This window comes from Ciconia boyciana, chromosome 9 (assembly GCF_034638445.1).
Source record: "Ciconia boyciana chromosome 9, ASM3463844v1, whole genome shotgun sequence".
NCBI classification, from domain to species: domain Eukaryota; kingdom Metazoa; phylum Chordata; class Aves; order Ciconiiformes; family Ciconiidae; genus Ciconia; species Ciconia boyciana.
In genome coordinates, this window is record NC_132942.1 from 30229460 (window position 1) to 30242981 (window position 13522).

Consider the following 13522-nt stretch of genomic DNA (forward strand, 5'->3'; position numbering starts at 1 on the left):
AGAGATACTAAGCAATGAACTTTAGCCACACCCAGCTATGCCAGGATGTGTCATTAATTCTTATTGTTCACTTCACCTCTCCCAGTGATTTGAAAACATGCTCCCTAGGGCACACCCAGCTCTAGAGTCCTTTATACATTTCTTGAACACCACTTTGACCCATATAAATTACGAAAACAAGTATTATTAAGGAAAAATTATCTCAAAGATGAATTCATAGTAATTAAGATTTAGTAAAAAGCTTAAATAAAAATACAATTCAATTACAACTTAAAGATGTAATTCCCGCATAGATTTACGCAGTTATCCAATTTTCTGAGCTGAACTATATTTTCACTATAATAAAGAATACAAAATAAATTGACTGTAATAAACCAATAAAACCAATTTAGGAAAGTGAACCTAAATCTCAAGAAAAAATTATTATGCAGTTATAACATTCAGAAAAAAATAAAACACACACATTCACATATACTGACTACCAGTTCTATGTAAGTACCTGAATGAACAAGATATACATACCTGTTCCCACAGTTGATAATCATTTTCCTTTTGAAAAAGAGATACATATCCTACGATTAAGAAGCAAATCCAAATCATAACTCCAAATAACGTTAGCCATCTCCGAAATAGGGATTCAATACATAAAAGTAAGTACATGACTGCAAATATGACAAAAGCAGCGCATACTGCAATAATGAAGGCAGGATGATAATGTGCTTCCTGCAAAAGCAAAACAAAGTGTTATATTTGGTCTAAATGTCCCCTTTAGAAAAAATGGAAAATGCATCTATACTGTCCTGGAAACAGCTTAGATAGGAACTCAGGTTAGCATATTTTAAAGCTAAGTAGCCTACCTGTGGCAGCATTAACACTTTCTGATATTCACACATACAGAGATAATATAATAAATACTATTACAGATACCCAGTCTACCCCAGTTTCACCATTATTATTTCCCAAATTAGTGGTTTTGGTTTTGTCTTTTAAGCTAAGTTCTAACTATACTGTATTGTACAATGCAGATGTACCTAAAGAAATGCATTTAAGGAATTCAAGCGTTGCTAAAAAGGAGTGTAACAGCTCTTTTCCTAAGTTTCCTAAGTTCATCCTACAGATGACTTCTAACATATAAATAGTGTTGCTACTTCTTTCCTTTTTTAAGAAATAAAAGCTAAAAAGGATACAAGTGCAATTGGTAAGATTAGATTTGTTGCTAAAGAGGGACTTAAGACACTTTATCACGAAGCACAGTATTTGGAAAGCAGTGTTAGAAGGCAATGAAGGATTATAACAGCTTCCTTATTACCTTTTAGCAACATTATCTTTAAATCAGCTCCCCTTTTTACCAGCTGTCAACTGGACTAGTTGAAGAACACCTAATGTCTTTACAGAAAATCGTATTAGCTACACAACAAAAAATTCTTTAAGCTGCATCTTTCCTATGCCTATAGGATCCCTGCTCTTTGCTAACTATGGATTCAACTGATCACCTGTTGTACTGGGAGATTCCTGTTGTGTTTTTATTACCAGAAAAAATTAAAAAAAAGGAATAGGAATTAATATCTACAAATCCTTTAAAAAAAAATTACCTCAGGAATTCATAACCAATATATCACTATATTATTTTACATTTCTTAGATTACTCTAAAAAGAAAATATGAGAAATGCAGGACATTTTAACTTATGTACTTGTTCCTTCCTTGGCCCCTTTATTACTTAACCACTATCGTAGCTACCATTTAGCATAGATTATGATTTGTACATAACATATAGGAAGGAAAGAACAATACTTATAGTAACTGTGCATGTGCCTGACAACAGTCTCCTCTCTTCCCTGTCCCTTCAAAAACATACACAGCATTATATACACAATTACTTGATTTCTTTCAACACTACAACTTTGATACCATGTGGCTCAAAAAATTATTTAGCCAGAAATGTTTTGTGTGCTGTTAAAGTGACTCCTCATCATCTTTGAAAACATTGAACACAAAGAAAAAAGTATACTCACATCAGTGACAAAAAAGATTATAATTAGAGTAGTCCAGAAGATGATTGCAATGAAGAGCAGCAATAGCAGCAGTGGATGCTGCTGGCTTGTATAGCGGTATTTCTCATAGAGCGGGTCTGATATCCTGCAGTCATCATTTTCGTTGAAGAAGTATTTACCTTTTGCTGGCATTTTCTCCCAGGTTGGCTGCTATTTCTCTCAGTTCCCAGTGCACACAATAAGACACAGCTGAAGCTACTGCTTCAAAGAGTTTTGTCTTTTCGCTGCTGCCTCTGCGATCTTCAGGCACACCAAGTAACCCGCATTCTCCTATTTTACTTCTCATGAGCATTAACTTCAGATTTCGAATGCAATCAAAAGCAAAAGAGTTAGCCTCCCCAAAACCATGGGCAATTCATCATCAGCTCTACCCATGAATCTCTAGATCAGCTTGTATTTGTGCAGATAGGAGTTTTTGGCGTGGAGTTTTTTTAATTATTATTTTGCAAGTCTCTAACTCCTTTCCATAAGCTTGAATCTCACTTCCTGGGATGAACTCTGCAGAGAGACAGTATTATTAAATCAATGTATTCAGTTAAGTGTACGCAGTGTTCCCCAAGGAGAGGGAAAAAACAACAAAAAAAAGTACGTTCCTTAAACGTCCTATCTGCATGCTCTAACCAGCGAGCAAAAGCTGTTTCTTGCTGGCAGGGTGGAAGCCCAACAGCCTCATGCATGGGCAATGCTGCCCAGCAGCCGCAGAGGCAGGGCTCGGGCACTTCTCGCCAATGGCTGCTCTGCGCACACCACTGCACCCTTCTCTAGCAACTGAAACATTTTCATATGAAAAATGTACTAAATTTATTTTGTTTCCTTTTGAGCAAATGACATAGTGTCCACAAGCATGTTGTGTAACTGAATACTAACAACTCTTTTGAAGTCATGTGCGTGCCTGTGTGTGTATATGTATCTATATAAAATCTTTAATCACAATACACATTGTATTATTTTTCAAAACACGCATCTTATTTTTTAAGAAATCCTTTTTTTATTCCTTTCACACTTTAATTAAAAGGCATAGAAAATTAGAAAAGAATACAGCTGTCCAAGCCAAAATTCATTACTTTTTTTTCCAAAAAAGATACATAACATCTAGTCCTATATATTTAATTCAACGCTAATTAATAGTGTTTCCAAGGCAATAGGTGTGTTCTGTTAACAATGAACATTAAAGAATGAACTGTATTGTTAATTACTAATGACCAATGTTTTTCAAATAGATTAATGAATATAGTTCACTCAATGCCAAGAGATGTAAAACAAAAAAAGCAGGGGGATGGGATGGAGGGAAGCATGAAAAACAGGATTTCAGAAGAAGTCATATTAAAACTTGATAACAGGACAACAGCTTCTTTGCCACTTGATTGCTGTCACCATGGTGCCCAAGGCCATTTCTCTGGGGAGAAAGAACCCACTAAAAGAGTTGTAAAAAAGCCAAATCCTAGCCAGTTACTCTCAAAAGGCGAAATGCTTAACCACACACATGTGTTTAGACTGCATTCACACTACAACCAGAAGTGGTGTTTAGGAAAAAGTTTCAGAAACCATACTGAGTGATTTAGCCTAAGTAAATAAAGCCAAACACTAGCATACTACCCAATTATTAATGACCATGCAGGCAAAACCAGATATACCAATACTGAGACTGGACAAAATACGTGAACTTTTGCAGCAAAATTAGTAACTACAACTTCTTGCCCAGAGTATATCACAAACTTGGATTAATCACAAAAAGAGGAAAGACCACATTGCATCACTTTTATTCAGTAACACCCAGAATAAACTCACATATTTATTAAAAACTGAAATAAAATTGAAGACATCTTTCAATACCTCTTTCCCATGTATAGTTAATGGTACGCCTAATATCTCACCTGTACTGCTTATTACCGAGCTTTTCTTCATAAAAGGCCTCCCATTTTTCACTTGAAAAAATTCTGCTGGTATTCATACCATCTGCATGTGCATAATAGTGTTCTTGCAAAGGTGTGTGAATGCATCTTATAAATCACTGATACTTAAAAGAGATGCCAAGAAGAAACTGAAACATCCAAATCATGCTCTAATGCATTTTCCAAGTCATATAGGTGACTGCAGAATTACTTCATTTGAATGTAGGGCAGTTTTTTCTGAAGAGGAAACTATCAGGAAGCATGCACATGGGCAAGTATTTTAATCTGAATTCGTGTTTTAGTAACAAAAACAACTCGCTATAGACAGCGGGAAGGTTACAACTGTGATGCACCAGAGAGGCAGACAACTCACTAAACAGACTAAAGAATTCCTTTACCATGAGGGTGGGGGTGCAGGAATGCACCGCGTGATGTGGTCCACTATACAGAAGAGACGACAGGCTTGCTGTCCCAGTTCCCTCTAAAAGTGTATTTTCAGAATATAAACAATGAAAAAGTTCTTTAATATACTTGCAGAAATATGATTTTGAGGGTAATTTTTATGATAATAGGTATTTTGAGAGGCAGCTTTATTTTTCCAGTTAGCAGAACCAAATCCATTTTCTAAAAATAACTATTAATTGCTAAGCAGTAACACATTCGCAATTATGATAGATAAGTAATCCTGTCTTGGGCTACTTAATATTGAAATCCAAGAAAAATGACTTCACAGCTTGCTTTCTGTAATATATTTTTCTGACTACATCAGTGAAAAAACAGTAACAGGGACAATCGCTATTCTACAGAACTATACTGTGTGGCTCTGGTTCAGTTATCTAATGTTCAAAACATGAAAAAGATGTCAGATGTCAGCTTGGAACTATCTCTGAATATTATTTAGGAGTTTAACAGGACACCAAGTTGAAGAGACATGACTCTTCAATGGTTTAATCAATTTTAATAAAAAAAGAGATTGCTACCACATCAATTTATTTATTCCTCTGCTGATATTCATAGATATACATTACAAGTAATTGTAAATGACTCCTGGGTCATAGCATTTTCTTCTCAAAACTCTATTAGATAGAAAGCCCCAAACAATACTTTATTGGTTTACCAAGAATCTATAATACACTGCATAAATGCTACTTTGAGATGAATAATTCAACTCTGAACTACTCTCAGTTTGCATCCCATGTCCCACTGCCACTACCACTCCCCTTTTTTTAAAAAGTACCACAGAGTACCTTGTGCTCCTTCAGTACAAGTTAAATATTTTTAAAATTGCAAATTACTTGCAACACACAAAATTAGCTATTTGAGAATCATGAAATTATGCATTAGTTGAATAAACACATTTTTACATGTGACAAATGTAATGACTTGCCAATCATCATCTTACAATTGAAAACAGAAATACACACCACACACACACACATATCACTACAGCAACTGTATTTCAGCTCCAAAACCACTACAAACACTTAAAAAAAAAAGGCAAAAAGCTGTTTAACATTACCTCTTTCCATTAACATACACGAGAACATTTCTTTTGTTTAAGAAACTTTAATAAACTTAGCTGAAAGCCACCACTTTTTGTGCCCTTCCCCTTTCTCTGAATTTTTTCCAGCAACCTTATGAAAATGTAGAGGACAGACTTGAGAGAGAGAAAAAGGTTCCATCTCACTGATGGCATCACACAGTAGTAAAATCATCAATTTAACACACTCCTGTTTATATATTGAAGGAACACATGAGCACTGTGCACCACAGCATCACTTTTGCTTTTTTTGGTCATTGTTTCTTGAAGATTTGCTGTTCTGACACCACAAGAGAGGTGTAACCCTGAAACGGCAACAGGCCACAAAAACCAAACAGCACTCCCAGAAGCACCAGTGGCAAACACAGCAAGCCAAATGGGGACTGGATCTGGGCTGCTGCCATAAAACCATGGAGCTCTGATCATCAGTTTATCAAGAAAAAGCCTCATTTCTTTAGAAGCCTTCACTGTGTTCTGAAGAATTAGAAAGGAGAAGGAATAATTTGTCAACCAGATTAGTATATATAAGAAACAACCCCAGCAGTATGGGTTGGAAACTGCACTGAGAATCTACAGAAATGTCTACCAAACAAACAAATGCAATTTAGTCAGATCTGGGTGAGCTCCACAGCCACCTGCATGCCAATTAATGTGAAAAACATTTGGTCAGATAAAGAAATTTGCCTAATGAATATGTAAGAACAAACACTGGACATGTGATGGGCATAAAAAATTGGACAATAGGATTCCTTCCAGAACATGAATCAGAACAGCTACAGCCTTCCAAATCTACTCTGTTTCAAGCCACTGGGAACAAGGTTGTGTTCATCAGATTCAGCAATAGAAACTTACCTAGTTAAGTACTGGGCAAGACCCGGTGCACACACACGGCCACCTTTCACTTGCAAGCAAAAAAGACAACATTTCTATCTTCCACAAATCGGGGTATTTCTGACTGCTCTATGCTTTCCTTCCCATAGATAAGAATTTTCAAGTACTGCTAACCTCTCCGGTCTCTTACTGACAAAGCCATAGGATTTTGTTCCAAAAAAAATAATAAAGCAAACATTTCGTTAGGCTACTAGACTTGCACTGAAGCTCTTTTGTTCTCCCAGGCTAGTTAAAACTGTCCACAGTGCTTTGTGTCAATACACAATGTTTTCTTAAGAATTGGCCTGGACTCAACAGTTGCAGAATAGACATGACCATACTACAGAGACCAAGTGTTTTAAAGAAAACTAATTGAAACACGGTATCATGGGCTACACTAACAAGTCATATTACAAAAGTCAGAGAAGCCTCTTTCTTTTGCAGTTTGCTCAAGATAAGTAGCTACAAAAGCAAGTCTCTTCACAAGGAAAACTAATCTGGGAATATGCATCACACAGACCAACCCTTCACTGAAGTAATGCAGAAAGTTCAGGGCAGATGAGGCAAATCAGCTGATGGGGTGAGAACACAACTCCTTGTGCCTCCAAAGCAGCAAGGACTTCCTTCATTTCCCATCTCCAGCCTTGTCATAAACAATATGCAATGTGTCACTAGGTAACAGCCTTACCCCCACACATTTGCCTTGTAGGCATATTTTCATAATATATTTTCATAATATGGCTAGTTACTAAACAGAGCATTCTTACTCCTTTCTACTACTACTGTCCAAGGCGCATCAGCACTGTATTTTCCATTCTAATAGCAAACTGTCACCCAAATAATTTTGTTAGCACCTCAAATTTCATTCTCTGGTCAGGTGACCATCTGTAAAATAATGTAAATGTTTGTTTGTGAGATGGAGGTGGTTTTTGCCTCCCAGCAATTCATTCAGCCCTACCTGTGCATACTCCAACCAGCATAGATGAAGCAAGCACTGAAGAGCCAGGAAAAATCAAGTTGATTTTTCTATCAACTTGAAATAGAATTACATCAAATTCTTGCATTTTGTAAGCCTGTTGAAGCTTCTGGCTGCAAAGGTTTTATTTCTCTGAAACAATACTGAACGGGCAAATGCCATGAAGCTCCAGGCTTCTCAAGATGCCTCTCAAAATATATTGAAATTAAAAGTTTGGCTTGAGTCTTTATCCTGGTAATAACTAAATGGTCTTGCTCCTGTGCCCCAGCTCTTTCAACCACCAGTTGTTAGCGATCACTATCCAGCAGCTCTTTGTTTCAGTTCCATTGACCTGTCCTGCTGTCTGGACAACTGTCTCACTTCCAGAAAGTCCCTAGTCCCCACTGCTTGCTTAGAGCCAAAGGTAAGAGCTGCTTTTCTACGCACATCCGTCCCAATTATCTCTTTGTCACCCACTTTCCATCTAGAGGTCAAGTAAGTAGCAGAGACGCATCAGTTTTTCCCCACAACATGCAGGTGCATTTGTTTCAGGCACACTGCATTGGGGCCTTTTGGTTTTTTTATTTTTCTTTTTTTAAAGCACTGCAGGTCACACATCAGCCCAAGGGTGTTGATGCCTGGGGTAACTTCAGCACCTTCCTCCCCAGCAATTGTCTGCAAGGAGCAATGCGACAGCAGATGGAGGAGGGAGAAATGGGAGAACATTGAAGGCATTGAGAGAGCAGAGCAGAAAGCCACTCATCACTGTGACTTCTCTTGAACTCTGCCACAAAGAGCATTCTCCCCCCGGCAATGCAAGGTGGAGCAACAGAAGGAATTATTTGCTACCCGATACAAAACTCAGACTGATAACAACAAAACAGTTCTTGGTATGGCCCTCCTTTATTCTCTGTATTTGCAGAGCATGAACAGGTTTCAGGTGCTAGCTCAGTCACAGGCTGGGGAGTGGATCTGGTAAACCTGCACCCTCCTGCCCACTCTCACTCACACAACAGGATGCACAGATGGGCAGTGATCACATCCTTTCTCCCCTCTCTTGGGCGAATTATTCACAGCAGCTACTGACCAAGTTAATGCCTTTCCTAATGGGATCAGAGTACATTGCAGTTCTGTTCTTCATTCCAAAACTCTGATGTGTTCATAAACACATCCACAGTAACCACATGGACAATTTTTAAAGTATTTTTTCACTTAGCTGTTAATTTGCCAAGGACTCAAGTCTTGCTCACCTAAAGCTGTCTGTTTACTAAAAAGCAGTCACACCCATGAAATATTAAAACAAACCCTAATAGCAAGAACCAAGTGAAGTGATATACACTGCCTTATTCCTCTCAATAACTGCTGCACAAAAGCAAGCAGAACCAGCTTTTCCATCTTTAACTACTACAGCACCAAAGACAGAGGGTACAGTTTTGATTTCCATTCCATCTTCTGTTTCACACAAATGACAACAGTGTTTCTGAAATTACTTTAGCAATTTCCATGACAAGAATGATTGCTGACCGTAATAACCCATTAGCAGATATTAAAAGGGAATCAGGAATCTATAAACATCCAGCAGAATAATTGAAGTAGATTAGTAGATGAATTATGAATCTCAGGCAAAAACAATCTCCAGTCTAGTGGACTCCGCAACTAATTCAGTCTAGGAAATGAATGTTAGCGATCCAAACGTACTTCATTGCAGTCACCACAGGAAATACCACTCACGTTAAAGACAACACTTCTTCCTTTTAGAATTTGCTTTCAAATGATAGCCTGCAGTCACCTTAGCTTTTTCTGCTCATACAAAAATATTAAATGGAGAACAGATGTGTTTTTAATGATCTGTCGGCTAGCAGTGGTGAATATTACTTGCACAGTTAAGTTTCTTTACAAAGCTAAACCTTTATTTTATATTTTGAAGGTTTACATGTGAAATTTCACCTTCCTTAATGACGTTTAATTTCTGAAATTTCTGCAATACAGAAAAATCTTACTTATGTTTACCTTCTATTTTCTTACAAAAAGTGAGCATAACCACTTCAACACATCATCACTCAAAACTGTATTTACATAAAAAAGCTAAACCAATACAAAAAGTAGTCTGTCATTTGGAAAAAAATCAGGAGGCAGAAGAAATCCCACCATGTGTCAGAACAATCAGGGTAAAATACGACACTACATCACCTAGGCTGTGCCCTTGAACATTGAGAGCCATGGCAATGATGGTGATAAATATACTGCAAAGAAAGCGTTGAAACTGAACTTTTTTTATTCACATTCTTATTTCAGTAGATTGCTTCTTCTTGTGACATTTGTTCCACGATAGCCTTTAAAATAGGAATAACAAGCTGTGTAATTTGAAAACAGTTTTTCAGTCACTAGTAGAAATGGAAGATGTGAAATAACAGATGCTGTGCTTTCACAAATACCTGAGCCCAACAGCTGGCTCACACCACCCAAAGAAGGAGGTCTCACACACTCAGACCCCCTGTCCTGTGCCAGCTGCATGGCCTGCCTGCCCGGGCACCCAGCTCCTGCACCCACCAGGCTCTCTTTGGAGCCTATTCACCAAATACAACAGCGGAAAGCTATTTTTGGCAGGTCACTTCTCTGTCAGGGTGGTGGAGTGTAGCAGAGGCATAAATGAGCTCCAGAGCTGGCCCAGCGTTTGGAAAGGAAAGGCAAACCACAAGTAGGAAAGCAAGGGCAGCAGTGAGTTGTTAAATTGACTCATCACTTCTCACGGGTCCACAGCCTAAGAAAAAGAATACCAAGAATATAACTTATAGAGTTGGGGAGTTTGTTGCTTATTTTTAAAGACCACTATTATTACAGGATGTGCTTTGAGGAAAGAGATTACAATCACAGAAAGAAATCTCTACCCTACAGATCCAGGTAGGACAGAGAAATGGTGACAGAAGATGGCTCAGAAAACTGAAGATTTGTAATTTAAGACTAGCTTGAAAACTAAGTTAGTAAAAAAGAAAGGAGAATCCATATAATCAGATTGGTGCTACTGAATTACATGGGAGGGTTTACTACTGTTCTAAGGTAGTTTATTGTGCAAACACATGATGGTTCAACCAACAAATCTATTAAGCCTTATAATTAACTGCTGGGTCTGGCTCAGCAGGGAAAAAAGAAACAAAAAACCCCGTGCCTTCTATAATACTGCTTTCATAAGCAGCAAACTCCAGGGTGTAAAAAGATATATCACACCAGAAGGGAACTGGACTGTGCTTTGCATCTTTCAAAGTCCAAGGTGCATGATTATTTCATGATTTTCAGACTCCTTGTCACATCTTACAGATAGATTTTTCTGACTTTAGATGGTTTAAAATTGAACTTACCGCTACAAAAGTCAATATTCCACTTGCACTAAGTTTTCAGTGACCTATTTAAAATTCATGTCTTCGAACACAGCAGCCTCAGAAATCAGGACAGCTTTTCATTGTGTAATTTCAGTTTAATTATATCAAAAGCAGAATGCTTGTGCAGTTATTTATAGCAATAAAACCTGCAATATTAAGCTATATAAACTGCAGAAAAAAAAACCCTGAAGCACAGAATATTTACCTTGAACACTATGGGGAAAAATAGAGTTTTCAACTGAGACAGGAATAGGGATGGAGTGTGTGTGTAAGCCCCAATAATTTCTACTAGAATACCCCTGATTTTTGCAGAAATTAAAATCCCTGATATTTTCAGAAGATTTTTTTTTTTAAGGAGAAATATGTATTACACTAGGTAATACTGAGCCTATATTGAAATTACTGATAAGAAAAAAATCACTTCAAGAAAGACCTCTTTAAACTGTCACAAGCTTTTTTCAGACATTATCATTTGGCATACAGAATTATAAGCATATGGCAAACAAAAGTTCTCAGACTGGCAAACTTCCTAAGCTCAATATCATTACTTAATTACATCTAGAATTAAATTTCTCTCATTTGTATAGCAATATTTCAAATATGCCTCAACTTTTCTATCTCCCTAAAGCAATCAAGAAGCAGAGACTGCTGATGTGACAGAGCCAGAGTACAAGGACGTAACTTGACCCTTCTAACTATGGCTAGATATGCCAACAGATGTTAAAAAAAAAAAAAATTCAGAAAAGTCACTGTGAACAGGAGTGTAATGGGCATCACACATTACTCTTATTTTTTCCCTGTCTCACTTAGTTACTTAGGGGGAGTGTTACAGTTCAACATAGAAATGCATCTTTCCCACCTCTAGGGTAAATAGTGTATTTGCACAGAACAGGTGCAATCATAATATGGCAAGGGATAAGGGCCACGCTGTGGGCGGGAAGAAGATAAAACCTGTCCTGAGCAAGATAAGAAATCACTTGCTATTTAGGTTCAGTCCAACTAAACTCAGTAAAACAGAGAAGAAGGTTCAAAGATAAAAAACTCTCTCTCCTATCTACAATACTTCCACACTACTGAAGTGAGTAGAAATACATACGGGCAGCTGAAATTCAACTAATGCCCTGACATCAACAACAACTTTGATTTCTTTGGCTTTTTTTTTTTCCCCAGTCTCTAATTTTTCAGATGAACTAATATTGACATGTACACTGAAAATGTGTCACTGAATAGTAAGTAATGGACCTTTAAAGCTGCTCAAAGCATAAATAAGCACTATATTCCTACTGTACTCTGTTATCAGTACAGAGTTCTATTACAGAACCAAGTATTTTTTTAAAGCAATTTTACCAAACATCGTAACCAAAATGCAAGAGTAAACCATAATGTAAGAACAACATCACTTGTGTCTGCTGCCAAAGGCCAAAATGGTTGTTTCTATCTGAATTTCTGCTTACTCAACAGTATCATCTGTATCATTCTTCAGATTAGTATTTCTCCCAAAGCAATCAGACCCACTGGCAATCTCACTTTGGAAATAAACCTCAGCCCAAGGCCGAGAGATTGACAATGGAAAGAACACGATTGTGCATCAGTACCTGGAGCAGTGTACTGCAGGGTGATATTACAGTACAAATATTTTTGCTAAGGTATAAAATGCCCTTTAAGTTTAAGAAAGCAAAGCCTTCATACTATTTATGAATCAAGGGGGAAGGGAAGGCTACAGATTAAATCCAATCCCACCTTTACTTAATGACTAGTATTTCAAGAGTAAGTCCTATCAAGTACATGTTTTAAAAATCTTGTTTCTATATACTATTTATTATAAGGGAATTTTAATGTTCCTCAAACTTCTTCACATGTCAACCATGCAACATTTGTTACACCACCACATCTGTACTTCACAGCCAAAAAACCGAAAACTAAAACTAACACTTGCAATAAAGAAGTTCCCTCCCTTGGAGGTTAAGTATTAAAAACACCACCAAGGAGACATACCTACATTTCTAATAGAAGTGTTGCTTCTACAGTCATACCCTACCTCAGGACACAACAGCAGTCAAACACACACAATTATTTTTAAAAAGTTTTCCAAAATGTAACATTGGGTTTAGGAAAGGTCCTTTGCGGACTCCTTCTGAAATAAAACAATGATAATGGGATGCAAACCTCTGAAACATTGTATTTTCAGTCCCACTTGATAGCAACACACACTTCAAAATTGTAAGGAGTTGTATACATATTTTTCATTGATCCAGACGACATGCCACATGAGCCAAGCATTCATGAGTGCCTGGGTAAGCTCTCTTGGGTCACAGAAAGAGCCGAGCCATGCAGAAGCAGTGAGAGCTTTCCAGAGACAACCAACATGCCTCATAGGATTTTTTTTTTCCACCCTAAGTTTTGATTGTCTATTAAGATAATGCAATGTCTGAACACAGATCTAATCACTATCATTCTTCTCATTTCATCTTATCTTTCATCTTACCATTTTCAAAGCTTTGCTTGACAGCCAGCCCTACTGCTCCCAACACCAACAGGCAACTGGAAACCTGCACCATGTAAAGCACTGTCTCACCATGGGAAACATGGGTATCTCACCTGGCAACAGCCAAAATGAAACGGACACTTTTAAACTAAATTCTCCTTAAGCAGCTTTATCCTTTGGATTTGCTGATACTAAGTTCAGCTAACTAGTATTAAAACAGAACTAGTTAATACCAAAAACCTGAAATAATGATAGTCACAGCAAACCTTCATGATATGGGAAAAGTCACTTTTCTAAAAAGCTATGCAGTTACTGCCTCAGAGCAACATGAAGTGCACAGAAGAACTTGC

The 13522-nt window shown here is 37.4% G+C and overlaps 1 protein-coding gene across 6 annotated transcripts in view; it reads right to left on the reverse strand.

Annotated features, from left to right (window-relative positions):
* ADCY7 (adenylate cyclase 7) overlaps positions 1-13522 on the reverse strand; it is a 68072-nt gene that overhangs the window by 32280 nt on the left and 22270 nt on the right. For all 6 annotated transcript variants that reach the window (XM_072871943.1, XM_072871947.1, XM_072871942.1 and 3 more), the window contains 2 exons: positions 2015-2551; positions 523-723 (listed from right to left, as the gene is read on the reverse strand). In XM_072871943.1, coding sequence (XP_072728044.1) covers positions 523-723; positions 2015-2185 — 372 coding nt within the window. In that variant the 5' untranslated portion in view covers positions 2186-2551. The remainder of the gene's footprint in view (positions 1-522; positions 724-2014; positions 2552-13522) is intronic.